The sequence below is a fragment of the Strigops habroptila genome, chromosome 10 (assembly GCF_004027225.2).
Source record: "Strigops habroptila isolate Jane chromosome 10, bStrHab1.2.pri, whole genome shotgun sequence".
In the NCBI taxonomy this organism is placed as follows: domain Eukaryota; kingdom Metazoa; phylum Chordata; class Aves; order Psittaciformes; family Psittacidae; genus Strigops; species Strigops habroptila.
The window spans coordinates 27093084-27111050 of NC_046359.1; the positions used below are offsets into that span (position 1 = coordinate 27093084).

The 17967-nt window shown below is 39.8% G+C and overlaps 1 protein-coding gene across 1 annotated transcript; it reads left to right on the top strand.

The window, feature by feature from the left end:
* The first annotated feature begins 6 nt into the window (after positions 1 to 6).
* Positions 7 to 17233, top strand: SLC4A1AP (solute carrier family 4 member 1 adaptor protein). The gene is made up of 14 exons (XM_030499538.1): positions 7 to 559; positions 1339 to 1522; positions 2190 to 2312; positions 3099 to 3159; positions 4026 to 4165; positions 4302 to 4462; positions 5211 to 5280; positions 8903 to 9092; positions 9922 to 10033; positions 10605 to 10848; positions 12247 to 12315; positions 13368 to 13438; positions 15588 to 15660; positions 16876 to 17233. The coding sequence occupies exons 1-14, from the start codon at positions 29 to 31 to the stop codon at positions 16923 to 16925; spliced, it is 2079 nt and encodes a 692-aa protein (XP_030355398.1). The 5' UTR covers positions 7 to 28; the 3' UTR covers positions 16926 to 17233.
* Positions 17234 to 17967: the final 734 nt, after the last annotated feature.

The following is a 17967-nucleotide window of genomic DNA, read 5'->3' on the forward strand; positions in this document are numbered from 1 at the left end:
GACTCTATTTAGGAACGGAGCCGGGAAGATGGCGGAGGCTATGGAGCTGGAGCCGGAGGCGGCCGGCGAGCCCACCGCCTTCAAGCGGCCGAGCTGCCCGCTGCCCGCCGCGCCCCGCGCCGCCGAGGGTGGGGAGCCGGGGCCCAGCCCGCCGCCTGCCCGCCCTGCCGCCGCGCCGCGCTACGAGGAGCCGCCGTGGGGCAGCCGCCCGCCGGACGGAGCCGGCTACGGGCTGGAGGTGCTGAAGGGCGGCGTGGTGCTGGGCTCGGTGCGGCTGGAGGGCGGCAGCTGGTTCCTGGTGGGGCGGCTGCCCGGCTGCGCCCTGGCGCTGGAGCACCCCTCGGTGTCGCGGCACCACGCCGTGCTGCAGTACCGCGGCGCTGGCTGCGCCCCCGACGACCCCAGCGGCGACGATGCCGCCGGATTCTACGTGTACGACCTGGGCAGCACCCACGGCACCTTCCTCAACAAGGCGCGGGTGCCGCCCCGCACCTACTGCCGGGTGCGGGTGGGACACGGGCTCCGCTTCGGCGGCAGCTCCCGCCTCTTCTTCCTGCAGGTGGGTCGGGGACCGGGGCGTGTTTCGGGTGACTCGGGAGGTAGAAGCTTCCCCGGGTCGAGCTCAGGGATTTACGTGGCTCCATCTTCTTCTCCCTGGAGTACTGGGAGGGGAAAGCCGCCTCTGCGGTGTGAGGCGGTTTGGGTGCTTTGAAAGCAGCCGAGCGCTGCCGTGGTGGTTGTACTGGGAAAAGTAGTCAGCTGTAGGTATCCGCTGTGAGCTCTGTGGTGAGGTTTGAGGGGTGAAGGACAGAGCAGGGCACTGCAGCATCACCCTGGGCAGCTCTGCCGAGGGCTCCCTGTGAGAACAGGCTTAGCAGCTTCTGCCGGCATGCAGTGAGTGTAGAAGACATTTCTCTCCAACAGTATGACGTGTCGGGAAAGTGCTAATATTTCTGTGTGAACAAGGGGAGCTTTATTAGTTGGAATTTAGAGAGTACTTGGTGTGTCCTACACACTTCAGAGGCTGCTCATTATTCACTTTCTCCCATGTGGTACTGAGGGAAATTTTTGCTTTCTGCCTGTTAAATACAGTTATATTTGAGATTGGTCTGACTGCAAGTACACAATAACACTTCTTTTTTTCTTCCCTTTGGAAAAGGCATTAAGACTAATATATTTGGGAATGCAAACTGTAACAAATGGTCTAATAATTCCACTTTTTGAAGAGCACTATCATGATTTATTTCTGTTATTGTATGTAATCTGCATGTGTGTTGAAAATACTTCTTTATTTTTCTTTTAAAAACCACTTCTGCTAAGTTACTGTTTGTGACTTAGGGGCCCAAAGAGGACCAGGAGTCTGAGTCAGAACTAACTGTGACTCAACTGAAGGCACTGCGTAAGCAGCAGCAAGCAAAATTAGAAAAGACAATGTTGGGAGAGGACTCTGATGAGGAAGATGAAAAAGAGGAGAAAAATGAGAGGAGTCAGAACACTGATATGAGCTGCTCGTGGGGAATGGGTAAGTGATGATGTATAAATCTGCTGATACATCTTGGAAGGTCTTTAAGCCAGTTTTCAGGGAATGCCAGGATTGAAATTCCAGCTTCATGCCAGGTGTCCCAACCAATGGAAGTTCTTGGGTACATATTAATCCTTTTCCTTTTAAAAAGAAGAGTGCTGTGACAAGTCAAGCTTATATTTGGTGAGAAGTATACTAGAGATCCTTTTAAATGGGAGGAATTTGCGTATGCCTGTAAAAGGCCATGAAACTGAGAGTTTTAGGTTTGTCCCTGTGATGGTGTCCACACTTTTGCCTGAGAGGTGAAATTTAATTGCTTGAGACCTCTATGCAGTATAGTTGTCTTTAAATTTAAAGAAGTCCACATCTTAAAGCTAGATAAATTGTAATTAATGAGCTGTTCAGTACAAAAGGGGTTGGTTTTTTTGAATGGAAATGTAGAAGCACATAAACCCTTGAACGTGCTGAAACTGCATCTTATGATAGAATAAGTAGTAGTAAAAAGAAACGGTGGTTTTTTGATTGGATGCAGAAATAATATTCATGATAAGGAAAATAATTTTAGGATGACGTAGCTGCTACTTTGTTCAAACTAATAAAAGTTGAAATGTACTGGTGATCTCTTTCTAACATTTCACCATATTTTTGCACTTTGTATGCCTTGTAGGGGAGGATGCTGAGGAGGATGAGGTTGAAGAAAACCCTATTGCTATTGATTTTCAGGATGTACAAGATGCCTTTTATATGAAAGACCCTAGGAAGGCCTTACAGGGATTTTTTGACAGAGAAGGTACTGTACTATTTTTCTAAGTTTAAAGTAAATTTTCTATTTACCAAAGCGTGACGTTTGTGTTTATGTTTGTCTTTGGGAATTAAGGTGTAGGAGCTAAACTTTTCTGTTATCTTGTGATCAAATTTTGAGTGGGAGTTGGTGCTGGTTTGGGGTTTTTGTGTGGTATTGTGGTTTGGGTTTTTTTGTTACTTTGTTTGATTTGCTTTTAATTAAAACTTAGCTCACCATTATATATCTGAGACTTACTTTGTTACTAATTCCTAAACTGGAAGTTGTAATGAGAGTTGTATTCCTTTAGAGTTACACTCAAACTACAACCATGCTTCGAAGCTGTGCTGAAAAATTCAAACCTATCAAATTCCAGTCTGTTCTGTTTGGCAGTGGCTATGATTGTGAGATAGAATTGAAAAGTCTAAAAGGACAAAAGGCAATAATGAATTGCTTTAAACTTTCAATGGTTGCTAGAGAAACTTACAGATGACTCGCTTATTTGCTAAAGTGAAAAATTAATCTTCAAGATAATATCTGTGAATTCAGACTGAAAAATGTCATTACTTCAATGTCATTTACTTTAATACATATAGAGGCAAGACTGTTTTTTCTTCGAACTACATTGTGAAATACAACCAAATGAACATATTACCAACTGAAGATCCCATGGCAAATTCAGTCATTTAACAAGGACAACTTGTTTTGTTTAACCATGACATTCTTTTCTGCTGTAATAATTATTCTTGTTCATTTCAATTTTGGTTACTACATCAACTTTATTTTCCTCTCTAGGAGAAGAGTTAGAATATGAATATGATGATCGTGGGCACAATAGCTGGCTATGCAGGATCAAGTATGTATATCTCCATTCACTTTCTCTACATAGAAGCTGACTTCATTGAATTCACAAACAAAACCTGGAAGAATTACCTGTCTTGTCACACTTGGCAAGGAGGCCAGCTGGAATTAGACTTAAGCCCTGATACTGAAGCAGAAGTTCAAGGATCAGTGCCTAGTTCAGTGTCTGCGCTCCTTTCTGGTCTGGCAGCATTTGGCTTTCCTTAGAGATGAACATTGGGAAAGCAAGAGTCGAGGTTCTTTCAGTTCCCCTAGTTTTGAGAAATACGTGAAATTGAAATATAAAAGAAGAAACTAGGAAACAATTATCTTTCAATTCCTAATAGGAGAGAGAAAAAAAATCCTTCATTCTAGAGTGTACCCAATTTCAGTTTTTTTATGGTATAAGGCAGTTTTTGATGGGTTCCTGCAAGAGGCCACTAACATAACTTTTTATCAGACAGGAGAAGGTGAGGTGAAAATTAAGTCAAAAAGATAGGTACAACATTGCAGTGACTGTACTGCTTAAGAAACCTTTACTTCAGCATGGAAAATATTTGTTACTGGTGTTGCATGGATGCAAGATACTGGTGCTTAAAATGGTTCAGATATTGGCATTTAACCTTTTAACTTCTTGTATTCCCAATGGAATGAATATAGGAAGGGTTATTGTTTGGACTAGTGAAATAAAAGTGTGTGCTTTAGGAAACCTTGTGTTTTGATTGCTACCGTATAAAGTGAAAAGTGAATATACCTTACCCACCAAAAAACACCAGAGTAAAATGGAAAGAACAATACCAATGTGATAAATAATGTATCTGAGTAGCATCCATAAAAAGCTGTTTGTATCTGAGCTGTTCTCTGATCCTTCAAACTGAGCAGGTTGCCTGTGGATGATGCATCAGGGAAGCAGCTGGTGGCGGAGGTTCTCCACTCAGGAAAGAAGAAGGAAGCAATGATACAGTGTGCCCTGGAAGCATGCAGGCTACTTGATGCTCGGGGAGTACTAAGGCAAGAAGCAGGTGAATAACTAGTCAAACGCTGCGATCATTCTAAGAGCCCTAAATTAGGGATTTAAGATTCCTATCTTGAATTTGTTTTATTGCTCAGTGTTATACAAATAATTTTGTTTCTTGCCTTCTCCATTACCTTTCCCAGTATCCCGAAAAAGGAAATCGAAGAACTGGGAAGATGAGGATTTTTATGACAGTGATGATGACACCTTCCTCGATCGAACTGGTGCTGTAGAAAAGAAACGGCTGAACAGAATGAAAAAAGCTGGTAAAATAGAAGAAAAACCAGAGACTTATGACTCCCTGGTAAGAGGAATTGTTATGACATGCAAGGCTTATTCTCTCATGCACATATTATTACTAAGAAGGAAAATCAAAACTATTTTCAGATCTTTCTTTGTTAGCGTGAACTCTGGTATCATTTCAAACCTTTAGCTCTCATTTGGCCAAGTTGCAATAAAATATGGTGTGTTTTATAGATGTTGTCCACAAATCAAATATCTCAAAATACTGCTTACTTTATTGAAGAGATAACATACTGCCTTGCTTTTGCCTGTGTAGTATGGACTTCTGCTTGGCGGATCATGACAGTGGGCGAATGAAATAGCAGAACAGGATACTTTTAAAATAGTTTTAAAGCATCAGAAAATAATTGCAAGCTTTCAGGTGCACAGGGGACATACCAAAGAAGGATCTCATTCTGCTTCAAAGAATAAGCAGCCTGGACTGACAGGCATATGACAACTAAAAGCTCTACACGGACAATAGTGTCTGGGGGAGCTCTGATGGGGAGGATTGGAGTATCACAGTGGTGCTATAACATCACTGCAGAAGCATTACCATATTTTTGTGTTTCAGAAAGAAAATTATCTGAACAGTATGTGAAAGGACTGATAGTTGTTTAGGAACAATCTAGACTAATTTTTTTCGGCCTGGAAACTCTGGTCAAAGATCAGAAGTAGGTAAATGGAGGTAATTTGGTAGGATATTTGAGTAACTCTTAAAAGGGGATTTTAAGTAGATAAAAAGATCCTCTAAGCATGTTCTTTTCTAGGTCAAAAAGCTAAATGAAGCTGAAAATGAGCTTTCTGAGATAACAGAGAAGCTGAAGACTTCAGGGAAAGGTAAGGCGTGAAGTTTATTTGGTCATAGTGCTTTTCATGAAGAGCAATAAGGAGATAAAAATTTATTTTATGGATTTCTGTCTTAAGTGCCTTTTTCAGTGTCCACTTTTCACAAAGGAGTAGGAAGATTTGCAGGTCACTGAGTTAGCTGCAGAGGATATTTAACGCTCTCCATCCAATAGTTTATGTACTATGTGTGTTTAGTCACTTGCTATTGAATGCAGCCTTTTCCAAAGAAAGCAACATCTAAGTTAAGGTAAGGAGGTGAGTGTACAAGCTCTTGAAGCTTAAGAGGGTGAACATTATTATTGGTTATCTGCCCAGATTAGTGAAACTGGCCCAATTTGAGGAACACTTTTTCTCATGACCTCCAAAACTGTTCATAAGGGAAGACTAAGCAACTGACAGAAAAGACAGTAAATTTTTATTTCACTTCTCTCCTTGTAAATGCACCTTAAAAAGGAAAGGTGGACGAAGAAAAATGTAGAGTCAAAACAGTTAATGCTTAGTCCGTATATTCAGTGAACTTGCTAGCTTGAGAGGGTACCATTCAGGTTCTAGGATAGTGCCTTTGTGTACAAAGGCAGAACTTTTCTAAAGTGGTCATTGTATCTGGTAGTGAGTTAGATTTAGAAGCACACTTATACAAATAGCTGCATTTTGCTTTCTGTTACTGATGATATTTTGTGGAATAAAGGGAATGCGTGAAGGAAACGTGTTTAGGCTGGTTCTTCATACAGAAACCTTTATAACAGAGCTGGCATTACTAAATGCTCCAATGTCAGTTTGTCAGAAGAGTTTCTCTCTATGAAGCCTAGCAGCAATCTGACAGCTCGGCTATCTTTAGTGCATTATACAGGTATGTTTGTTTCTAGCAATTCAGCTCCATGCCAAAACTCATTCGTATCAATGTTTCTGTTGGCGATTGATTGTACCAGATCACTGTTCAGGAAACAGCGGAGTTCCACTGAGCATTCTCAGTGATGGGTTGGTTCAGTGTGCCTGAAGGAATTGTTTTCAACATGACTGTTCTGATAAGTAGTTAATGATTGACTAGCAAGAGAGGCTAATGCTTTATATTGCCAGAGACATGGAATTCCAAGCTTTCATATGTTACGATGCCTTTGTTTCTGCTGATACTGTTTCCCAACAACACTGTTAAATCATATTATAGTACAGATTGGGAAGTATCAATTCATTTATAGGCTTCAACTAACACCCATATAATACTGATATATGTTATTGTGATTTGGTAAATTGTAACTGGTTACACAGCTAGTTAGAGCCTTGGAAAACTTGCAGTCTTGGCACTTATTGCAATGCAGAGTAATTCAGGCCAGGGTAAAATGTAGCACATACTGCACCATCAGTTACTTTGTGTGTGTGGTTTTTAGATGCTTGTGTTTTATTTCTTTGGATGCTTCAGGTTAATCACAGATGTTGAGTACAAGTGTAAGCCAGGAGCATGCATAATGAATATGGGTGATGCTTACCACTGGCATGAGCTGTCTGGCAAATTTGCTGCATTACATACAGTTCTGAAACCTTAATGTGCTTTTGCTTGTTCTAAATGAGTATTTGTAGCCTAAGGGCAAGAGCACAGAGAGACCAATGAGTGAATGACAGGCTAAATTGCAACACCTCTTACCAAGCACTTGGAGAAATTAAATGCTTGTCTGAAAAATCACAGAAGTTCACAGATTGTTCTCTGGAGCTTTTCAGAACTAATTACTGATGGACTGACTTGGTATCTCTCATTCACTGATGCAGCTGAATGAAAATCAAATACATAGAGCTTTTCAGTCTCATCCTTGGTTACCCATTCAGAAGAAAATTATCAGTAAGTTGATGGTGCAGTAAATAGCCCTGTATCTTTATGCACTGGAATATAAAGTATGATAGCCATGGTTGATTCCTAGCAACATCAAATTTTACTTCAATAGTGTAGAAAACTGCTGCAACAGATACTGAGTGCTAACAGTAACCATGTAAGCTGAATTACCTGATCTTAGGGACTGTTGGTAGAATCAAGCAGAGAATCCTATTTGCAAGAAGGGGTGATCTAACTTGCTGAAGATCATTTGCTGACTGAAGCACTTACAGCTCTGCAGATAAAGAAACAAGGTGCACCTTTAATTGTTCTGAATTATCTGACTAGATGCTAAACCATACCTTTGAAATTTGGTGTTTAAATTAAACGATCATTCTGCTCAACTCCTGTCTGCTAGAAGCTTCAGGATGTTAACAATACATTGTCATTGATGTTTTTTGTCTTGGTTCATATAAATAGTTGCAAGGAAGAGTATTTCTATCCGAATTTCTTTTATGACATGTTTTGTCATCATTTATATTTGTGTGGAGGTGGATGTTTTTTGGTTTTTTGAAGCTTCTTAATTCTGTATATATTTGAACAGTTCCTGTTGTGGCATTCATATACTTGCAAACTATAAACTGTGTTTTGTTCTAGATCAGAAATACCCTTTTCAATTGAGTATATTTATAAACATAAGTCTTACTAAACTTTTTTGTAAATATTTGTCATGTAAAACTGCTTGAGTGTATACTTTTAACAATAACTTCTGCTATTTTATTGAAATTTAAAATGTGCTACTTTAAATACAAAGTGCTATTTAATTAGCTCAAGCTGAACTGAAAGTAACTTATTGTTTGCATAATTATGCTTGTGCGTATATACAGAAATGCTTGTAATGCAGCAAATATCAGATTTGCCGCTTTCCATAGAACACTAAAAGGCAGAAGGAGGCTGCCTGTCAAAAGGCTTATTAAAATCCTAGCAACAACATTTTTCTTTGTTTGCATTCAAGGTTTTTTTTGAACACCATATAAAAACTTCTTCAAGCCCAAGAAAGGAGTTTTTCTGTGGGTTTTTTGCTTGGTTATTTGAAATCCATGTGTTAGAATTCTGTAATCATTTTTCTTAGTCATTAGAGCTTTAGTTTTTTCTCTTGAGTTTTAATTACACAAATATGCACAGAATTATTAATATTGGAAATCAAGTGGAGTAGAAAGACTGTCGCTATTCTTTTTCAAGTACAAAGCAGTGTTTTCTTGTTAGAAAATCCAGTCAAAACAGAGGTAAATCTTGTGTGATTGGCCTAACATATGAAACTATTCTTGTATGCACTCTGTCATCCAGGGGTGGGAGGCAGCATCATGTGTTGATTCATTTTGAGCTTTGCAAATGTTATTATATAAACATTCCAGGAAAGTCAAAATGGGATTCCCCATGCAGTGGTGTGGGATTCTTTGTGGCTGTGTTTATTTTAGTCTGTGACTACAAATGGAACCCATAAGCCACTTTAAGGACAGCAGATCTTACCGTGAGATGCGTAATTTAGAATAAAGACACTTACTCATAAAGAAACTTTCAATTTTAAGAGAGGCTTTGTTATGTAAGTGGATGAAAGTTTACTGTGAGGCTTTTGTTAGGAGAAATGCTTTCATCTTCCCAGGGCTAACAACCTCCATTATTTCACCATTCAACAGAAACTTGCAGAGAGGGTAGTTTTTCCTATATATGGTGTTCTCTAAAGGTAGGACTTGAGCACAGCTGTCATCTCCCCACTCCTAACAATACGTATCTGCCCTTTATCTTGCCTAGTCCAGTCCCAGCCAGCACCTCAAGATTCCTTGGATGAATTCATGACCGAAATAAAATCAGGATCTACCTTAGACAGTGTGGCACGAAAGAAGCTTCACTTGAGGTCCTTTGAACTGAAGAAAGAGCAACAGAGGCTGAAAGGGTTAATAAAGCTTGTCAAGCCTGCAGAACTGCCTGAGCTGAAGCCCCAGTAAGTCTTGGCTAAAGTGTAAAACAATTGCTTTTACCATTGTTGTTATCCATGGGCAGTTGTACAAACCCAGTAGATAGACAGCTTTCCAAACACAAAGGCAGGATGGTCTTCCAACCTATCTGGCCAACCTCCCTCTTTGAAGAGCTGCTGTGCCTTTTGGGTGTTGCAGCATCTGTGGTTGAGGCTGATGCACCACAACACTACAGTAACATAAGCCCACACTGGGAGGATGAGAAGGGGAAAAGGTTGGAATCATGGTATCAGCTTTTATATTTTTTTTTCCCAACCTGCATCTAAAAGGAACTGAGGAATTTTACAGGTATCCTGCACAACATGAAAACCACTTTAATTCTGTGAAATGTACCTGGAAGTCGAGTGTAGTGGCTGTTCAAGTACTGCCTCGCAGCACTGCAGTTCAAGAGGGTGTGTGCTGGGTTCATCATTTGCTAATGGCAGCTTAATTAGAGGCTTAATTAATTAGTTTACTTAAATTGAGGTTTATCCTCCAAGTGTGTTTTTATATATGCATATATATTATATACATCTGTAGGTGTGTGTGCAGTTGAATTTGAGTGAGTCTGTGATACAGGTTTTTTTCTCCTTATTTATTTTTTGCTTCCTGTTATGGCAAGTGTCTGAATCCTACAACATGTGTGTACTATGGAGGAGTCATCTGCAGCGTCCTCCTTGGATGCCGCAAGTGAGAGAGAAATAAAAGGATTTTTATATATCCACTTCTAATTTGCAGGGGTTTTTTGTGTTTGTAAATATAAGACTGGTTTGGTACTATGTGCACTCTTTTCCTTTGTATCTATTTTTTTATTAGGAGTGGGAGTTACGGTCTGGAAGCAGAGAGCAAGCCTAAAAAGATTACCCTGCCTCTCTTTGGTGCTATGAAAGGTGGGAGCAAATTCAAGCTGAAAACTGGAAGCCTAGGGGTAAGTTTGACTCATAAGAGCTCCAAGTCAGAGGCTATTTCTCTGACGTTCTCAGGCTATGGTGATTATAGGCCGCAACCATGTCTTCTCACATGCAAGGAGACAGCATGGAGGTGCAAGCCTGTGGCAGTGGAAGGTGCAAAGGGCAGCAAACAGTGGCTGTTTGCTGCCAGCAGGTGCCATTCTTTGTCCTTGTACAGCCAGTCTCCTAGGCACAGCTGTGGTCGAAAGGCAATGAATCAAGTAGAGGCAGCCTGGGGACATCAGGCTGAGCCACTGCTATACCTCAGCAGTTTTTCTTGATCTTGTAGCTGAGATCATATCCAAGATTGATTCCGTTTCCAGTGCCCTCTTATGAAAACACTGCACTCCTTGTCTATGGACTGGATATATTTTTTCATCTTCTGTCTCTACTAATAACTTTTCTTTAAAACCCAACTATTCTTCATCCTGAGAGTGTTTCCTTACCAGCTGTCTCTGACAGTAATGTGTGTGCTTTCTCCTGTAATGTATATCTGTGGCATCTGCCTCCATTTATCTTAGCACTGATGCACAACTCCTTCTCCCACAGAAGTTGCCTGTGAGGCGTCCAGAAATCCCTCAAAGCTTGTTAAAAACGAAAGATGATGGACCAGAGGAGGAGGAAGAGGAGGAAGAAGAAGAAGAAATGGAGGAGAAGCAAGAAATAGATACAATGAATAGCAAAGCATCAAACGTGGAAATGAAAATTACAGCTGAAGAAGAAACAGGAAAAGAAGCTAATGCTGCTGATGGTTCTTCTTGCAATAACGAGAATCTAGAATCCCTTCGAGATGGTAAATCATTGGTTTTGATTTTTCCAGTAATGAAGCAGAGTCTGTTATTGCTGAATTTTTCAGAGTTATGTGAATTTCCTAGTGTCTGAGTCACAGGTTCTCCAGCCGATTTCTTTTCTGTAGATTTTTGCCATGAGTCCAGAGTCTGTGTGCCAACAGCTGAGTTTCTCATGGTTCCAGTTAAAACTCCCCTTGGCAGTAAGTTCTTCATGCTTTTGGTGAAATAGAAGAAATCTCCTGTACTCAAGAAAAGTCCTATTTTGATGAGTGTCCTGGGTTCAGCTGTAACAGTTATTCTCCTCCTTCCTATTAGCTGGTGCAGTGCTGTGTTTCGGCTTTAGTCTGAGAACAATGCTCAGACATTTGTTCAATGCAAACAAACACACCGATGTTTTAGTTGTTGCTCAATAGCACTTACCCTGGTCAACGACTTTTCAGTCTCATGCTCTGCCAGTGAGGAGGGGCACAAGAAGCTGGGAGGAAGCAGAGACAGGACACATGACCCAAACTAGCCAAAGGGGTATTCCATACCACAGCACGTCATGCCCAGTATATAAACTGGGTGGGGAGTCACGCAGAACGACAGATCACTGGTCAGGTTGGGCTGGGTATCAGTTGGCAGATGGTGAGCAATTGTATTGTGCATCATTGCTGTTTATTGGTTTTTTTCCTTTCCCTTTCTAGTTTTGTGTTCTCTCCCCTTGTTATTTCCCTTATCATTATTAGTAGTATTAGTTTTGTATTATACTTTAGTTATTGGACTGTTCTTAACCCGTGGGGTTTACATTCTTTTGATTCTTCTCCCCATCCCACCTAGAGGAGGGGGAAGAGGGAGGGTGAGCGAATGGCTGTGTGGTTCTGAGTTAAGCTGGGCTTAAACCACGACAGTGAGTCCTGCTTAGATTAAGTGTCCATATGAAAACAACTACAATGCATTGTTGGCAGGGAGAATGACTTAATAAGAAAAAAAATGCCTGTGTAAAGCTTCAGATCTGTTTATAAGGAGGGAAAATAATTTTAAAAATGTCAAGGGAGAGGTATCTTCTTGTGTCTGTGGTTTACTGCCATTCCCTCCTTTTCTGTATCAGCTTGTTGCATTTGAAAACTCAGTACTGATGTTTCTCAGTAAATGACGTTTGATGACAAACCGAATTCTAACCTTTTGTCTTAATGCTGGACAAATCACTCTCATGTTTTAATTGTTCACAAGTTTTTATTTAATATTGTATTGCAATAGACTTGGTACAAGAGATAATTTGAAGGATTTTCAAGAGAAGTTCTTCCTGTGACAAATGTAGCCACGAGTTCCCTTTTGTACTTTATCTCGGGGATGCTAGTACTCTACTCATCAGAGTTACTGCAGAGTGTTCATCAAGCTCTTTCTTTTTTCTTTTACAGGGGTTCCTTTTCTGCCTGAGCCCAACGTACTAAGGAATGAATCTCAGATGGGACAAGAGAAATCTCAAGGTGAGCAGTGTAATTTAGACTCTGTTGTACAGTAGCATGTTTAGTTAGTCTGAAGGACTTAACTGTCTTCTCTCAGTAGAAGGAAACTAAGCTTAATCTAGAGCCTAAAAAATCTAGAATTGAAACAACGGATTTTGTTTTGCTTGGGAAGTGGTAAGTGTATGGTGAAGACAGGTCACTTCAACTGTGTTTCAGTTCTCTTTGCTTTTCATAGTTATAAACTTCTTTGAGATCCTTCGTTAAAAAACAAAAAGTATGAAAAGAAAAATTATTTTAATTTAGGAGCTTAACCATAATGCTCCCCACCCCCCATCCGACCCTCTTGCAGTAGCTCTTAACACTAGGAAGGACAGAACTAACTTATAAAGTGGCAAATATTATGTAATGTTAGCTAATAATCTAGTTAATAACCCAGGTGACCCATCTACATGTACATGCACACAAAAAGATCCTCAAAATGAAAACTGGTGTACTGAACATAGGGAGATCTATATGAATATTCTACTTTTTCATAACTCAGACTCTTCAGAATGTTATCCTGTCCTCATCATCTCATCCATAGACTTTACACCACAAGAGTCTCAGTATTTCACAGATTAAGTGGCAGAAGAACAAGGCATCCTTCTCTCTCTTCTGTATTCCACTCACAAGTTTTGGAGGTTTTTTCGGTTAGTTGGTATTTTTAAAAATGTATGTTGGTCCTGTGCATTTCATACCATTTCCTTCTAAATCAATCCCTGCAGTGATTACAGATAGAGAGTATCTTTTAGAAAGTAAACATCTGACATTAACTAAAGTGTGTTATAGAATACCAAATAGAGGACCTTATTAAACTGTGTTCAGGTGGGTGACTGGCAGTGTATTAAATATATATTAATAAATCTATGAAAAACAACAAAATGTTTAGCAGTCTCAAGTATTAATTTTGTTGCAGTGAGCTGTCTTGGATTTCCTTTTGGATGTATCCATTTTTATGGATAAACTTGCTACAAGCTTATTTCTGATACAATTTGTCACTCGTGATGTGTTATAAACTAAATCTTTCTTTCCAGCATCTGAGGCAGTATGTAAGAAACCTGAAGAGACATCTGAGAAAGTTAAGAAAATCAACAGCTCAAGCAAGGTCAGTTACACCACCATGACTCCTGCAGCTTAAGAGTTTCAAGAAATGATTTAGTAGGCTCTTTTATAGTGAAATAGTAGCAGTTTGATTGAGTATAACTCGGTGGCAGTAGTACTTTTCTGCTGACAAAAACCCAAATGTAGGACCACATAGTGCCACTGGACACAGATTTTGGAGTTTGTAATGAAAAGGTAAAGGATGGTATTTTAAGCATGATAGAGGCTCTCAATTCAACCACAAATTTATTTTTTCACCTTTTCACTTGGCAGTTAGCTTCTGCTGATTGCTGCTTCTCCTGTGTCACAAATGTTGTATAACATAGGTGCTCTCTGGCCTTTGGAATGACGCTGCAAAACTTCCCTTGGAGAGCAGCTTGGGAAGCATGTATTGGCTGGCACAGAACATGCTGTACTAAAGTTGTAGCTAGTCTGTATTGCTATTATTAAACCTAATTTTTTTCTGTAAGATGTGAAAAGGCATGAATCTAAGAGATTGTCTTTTGCAATCAAATTATTACCAAATTTGAGTGGATGTACCAGGTAACGTTTCTCCTGTGCATGAGATTTGTATTAAAATGTGAAGTGTATGAGCCTTGCACATTTTGGGACACAGACAATTGTTGCCTTCCTGGAGCTGGAAAGGAACTTCTCTGGCAGCATGCTCTTAGCTTAATGATTATTGTGAGGATTCCCTTTAGAGTGCATGCTACCCTTCTGCTGACTGCCATCAAAGAAAATTACTATACTTGGTGGGCCATGAGTTCTGACCATTATGACAATTTCTTTGTGATGGGCATCTAATTTTAGCCCTGCACCACTTACTTAAAGAAACTTAACTCCCTGCAGCCTCTGTGTGCTAACTGCTGCCTTGTTAGTCCTGGCAAAGGACCCAAGGATTGGGTAGGCACAGCCTTTAGAATTGTCCTTTGTTGCCGGCCTATAAAGCATGTCGATAAAGAAAGCAAGAGTAACTGTACACTGTTAAAGCCCAAGTTATATGATTTCTATGAATATGGAAGAACAAGGCAACTGCTCATGCTGAGACAGTCAAGTCAGCACCTCTCACCAGCACAGAGTTCACTCTAGCACTGAGCATTCTCCAAATGCCAGATGGCTTAGCTGTATTCTCTGTCCCATCACAAATCACTTTTTCCACATGCCGTCTCTGCCTTTGGACTCAGATCTTGCATGGAAAATATAAACCAGAAGTCAGCTTCCCTCCGCCTTAATATTTGAGGAATAACTTTGAATCATGTAGAAGTGGAAAAACAATTTTAAAATGACTGTTCACAAGCCATATTTAAAAACTCTGCAGTCTAATGTTTTGGAAAACATTAGTCTTCCAAAAGAACTTTTGTAGAGGTAAATTTGGTGAAGGAAAGTTTTTGAGGTAATGAAAAATTGCTTCAGTTGCATAACTTTAGACTTTGTCATGATACTACAGAGTACTACAAATCAGTGTTGAGTAACTGGGCTACATTTTGAGCTCTTCAGTCTTGTATTCTGCAGTTGTCTGAATTTTTTTTGATAGCTGCCTGCAGTTGTTGAGAAAATGATGCTGATTTGGCAAAACCTAAAAATCTAGGGACAAAAAGACATTGCTGTGTCAACATTTGCATTGCAAATAATCTCTTTCGGTTTGCTTTAAACATTTTGGTGATACCAGTGAGACCTGAAGAAAAAAAAAGGGGGTTTCTTTTTTTATTAAAAACTAAGTTATCATTATACAACAGCTGAGCTTTTCTATATTCCAGTTTCAAAGTCACCTTAAACCCAAAGGTTTAAGTCTTTTCCCCTGCATAAAGAAATTCTGTGTTGAATGACACTACCAAACATTAGGATGACAAGATTAAACTGTCCAGAACTGGACACTTGGGAGTGGTTCTGTTCTGAGAGGGAGATAGGACAGGATGACCTTCAGAGGCCCCAGCTAACCTGTATTCCTATCATTCTGTGACTCTACTGGGAATAAACTGGATCTATTTAAGGGTTTGATATTTCTTCTTCCCTGTGTTTTATAGCTTTCACTCCTGACTCTAGTAGAAACAGCCCTTACCTTTCAGTATTTGTCTCTGAATTAATGAGAGATTTAGTGGCTGTAACACATTGCTGTAGGGGTGCCACACTTTGAATCTTTTTTTCTTTTGCAGGTGAAACAACCATTTTTTTCCTCACAGTACCCAGATGACGACCCAGACTACTGCATATGGGTTCCTCCTGCAGGTATCAACCATTTCCTTACCCTTTTTAGTCTTATAACTCAAGAATCTACCTAATAAGTAGTCTGGGTATCCTTGTAACTTCAGGAGAAAAGGGTAATTCGGGAATACTTTACCCAGAACATGATGTTTTCTGTCATTTTATGCCCCATATCTGCTGTATGGCCATGCAAGTCTTGCAGTGAAATATAGACCGTATCTGTAGCAGCTTCATCTCAATGGACAGATACAGCTGAGGTTCATTTCTCAGTTTTCTAACACCTGAGAGAGCTAACTCCGGTCACACAGAGTAATATGATGATCTAGTTGAAAGACAAGCTCAGACTTTCACTACAAAAGGTCTGCAGCTATCTCAGTATTCTCAGTTTTCATAGAAGTCTGTGAAATCTGAAAATCTGCTTTGCAGATTGTTGCAAAAATCATTGGAATACAGACTTTGGGTCGTGTGTTTTGGAGAGAAGTCTTGCTAACGCTTTGGTGAAGGCACTGAGTAATAAATGCATGCAACCAATACGTTAAAGTTGAACAAATTTTTTTACTTTAGTTCCAGAGTGGTTTTAGCCAAGCGAGGTTATTCCTAAACAGTATAATTATTTTTCAGTTTCTCCAAAATGGAAGATTCATTTTCGTGCATTGAGGTTTTCATAGCAAGTTCAAAGCTTAGCTGTCGTTTGGTAGATTCCTTACTATAATTTTTATAAGGCTGTTGCAGGCTTATACTATAGATAGGCTCCAACAGGAGTAAGAAAAATGAGAATAAATTTCACTGAAGAAAACTACAATCTGGTGAATCATCCTTCAGGGAAAAGACTGCTCTGCTCTAGCATATGAATCCGCTGGAACAAAACACCCGATTCAGTAATGTGGAGATCTGATCTGGGATAGCCAGACAAGCTGTGTCCATACGAGGAAGCTCATTTTTCTGTCTCTGCCTGCTAATAATAAGACCTGTTTGCTAAGATGGCATAATGAGTATACAGGGCAAAAACAAAACAAAAACCCTACAGGAAAATAGGATGTAATTTTGACATGTAGTAAAGTTAAGAGGAATTATATGTATAAATCAAAAGACGATTTGAATTGTAATATCCAGTCTGACTTTTTATCTTTTTTGTGATTGTCTGACTGCTGCTGCCTAGAGACTATTTCATGCTTGGATACACATTTATCTTGGATAAGAGAGGGAAAATTAATGCAACTCTTCCTCTTTGCCCATTAGGTCAAAGTGGCGATGGCAAGACTCATCTCAATGAAAAATACGGCTACTAAGCATCAAGTGCCCTGGAGTACGGCTGAGGCTTGAAGGATGGCTCTGTTTTGGACTCTTTCACTACATGTTAAGTGAGGAATGAAAGACTTGCCTTTTCAGAAGCTGTTCCAGACTCAAGGGCATTAGCAGCCACTCTGGCTGCTGTTAGCTCTCCTTGTGTGTCCTCTGTCTTCTAAATACTTTTTTAAAAGCAAAAGCCCACACATTCTTTTGCCTCTCCTTCCACTTTTATTCTCATCCTTTTTATTTGGCTTGAAACTGTAGGCTCAGTTTTCCTTTTGTAAATAAAAGTATATAAAAAAATACACCTCTGTATACTTAAGGGCTTGATAAAATTTATTCATGTTGGTTTTATGCAATTAAAATGAGAAACACTACTGGTTTGCTGCTTTGGCTGCTGTTCGAAAAGACTATCATGGTAAACACAACCTAAAACTTGAGGGTTTGGTTTTGTTTTTGGTTTTTCCTGTGGAAAAAAACTATTTTGAGAAGAAAACTGTCTTCTCTTCTTTGAGCAGTTGATGGAGTACTTGGTTGGGGGAGGACTGGAAAGTGGGAGCATACAGTGTTTTTTATAGATATATGGATGTGTATATAGACACATACACACACACACGCATATATCAAGGTGTTGAAATGCCAAAGAACTAAAGAGGCTGGCATTGCTTATCAGAGGGTAACAGAAGAAATTTTGGAAAGATACTATGAGCTGAAAAGCTTATAATGAAGCCTGTCCTGTTGCAAAACAAGAGCAAAGCGTCATCTTAATGCAATTTAAGGCATGTGTGCTCTTGATTTATCACGAATTAATTTTGAATGTCTATATAATTAGGCTATGAAATTCTGTGTATTTATATATGTGCCTATTTGGTGTATATATGCTATATATATTTAAAAAAAAAATTTAAATATCCATAAAAATGCAGGAGTAATTGGATGATTCCCAATTGTCCCAGAGCCAGTGTTGTGCTAAAGGCACAGGTCATTCGGGGCATCTGAGGGATGGTAAATCTCTAGGCACAAACAGAGTGGCAGGGAAAG

What these genes read in the sequence shown, in the direction of transcription:
- SLC4A1AP (XM_030499538.1), top strand. Translation starts at nt 29, where the DNA reads ATGGCGGAGGCTATGGAGCTGGAGCCGGAGGCGGCCGGCGAGCCCACC. An exon ending in GGGATTTTTTGACAGAGAAG is followed by an intron (nt 2,313 to 3,098) that starts GTACTGTACTAT and finishes TTTCCTCTCTAG; the next exon opens with GAGAAGAGTTAGAATATGAA. An exon ending in AAATCAACAGCTCAAGCAAG is followed by an intron (nt 13,439 to 15,587) that starts GTCAGTTACACC and finishes TTTCTTTTGCAG; the next exon opens with GTGAAACAACCATTTTTTTC.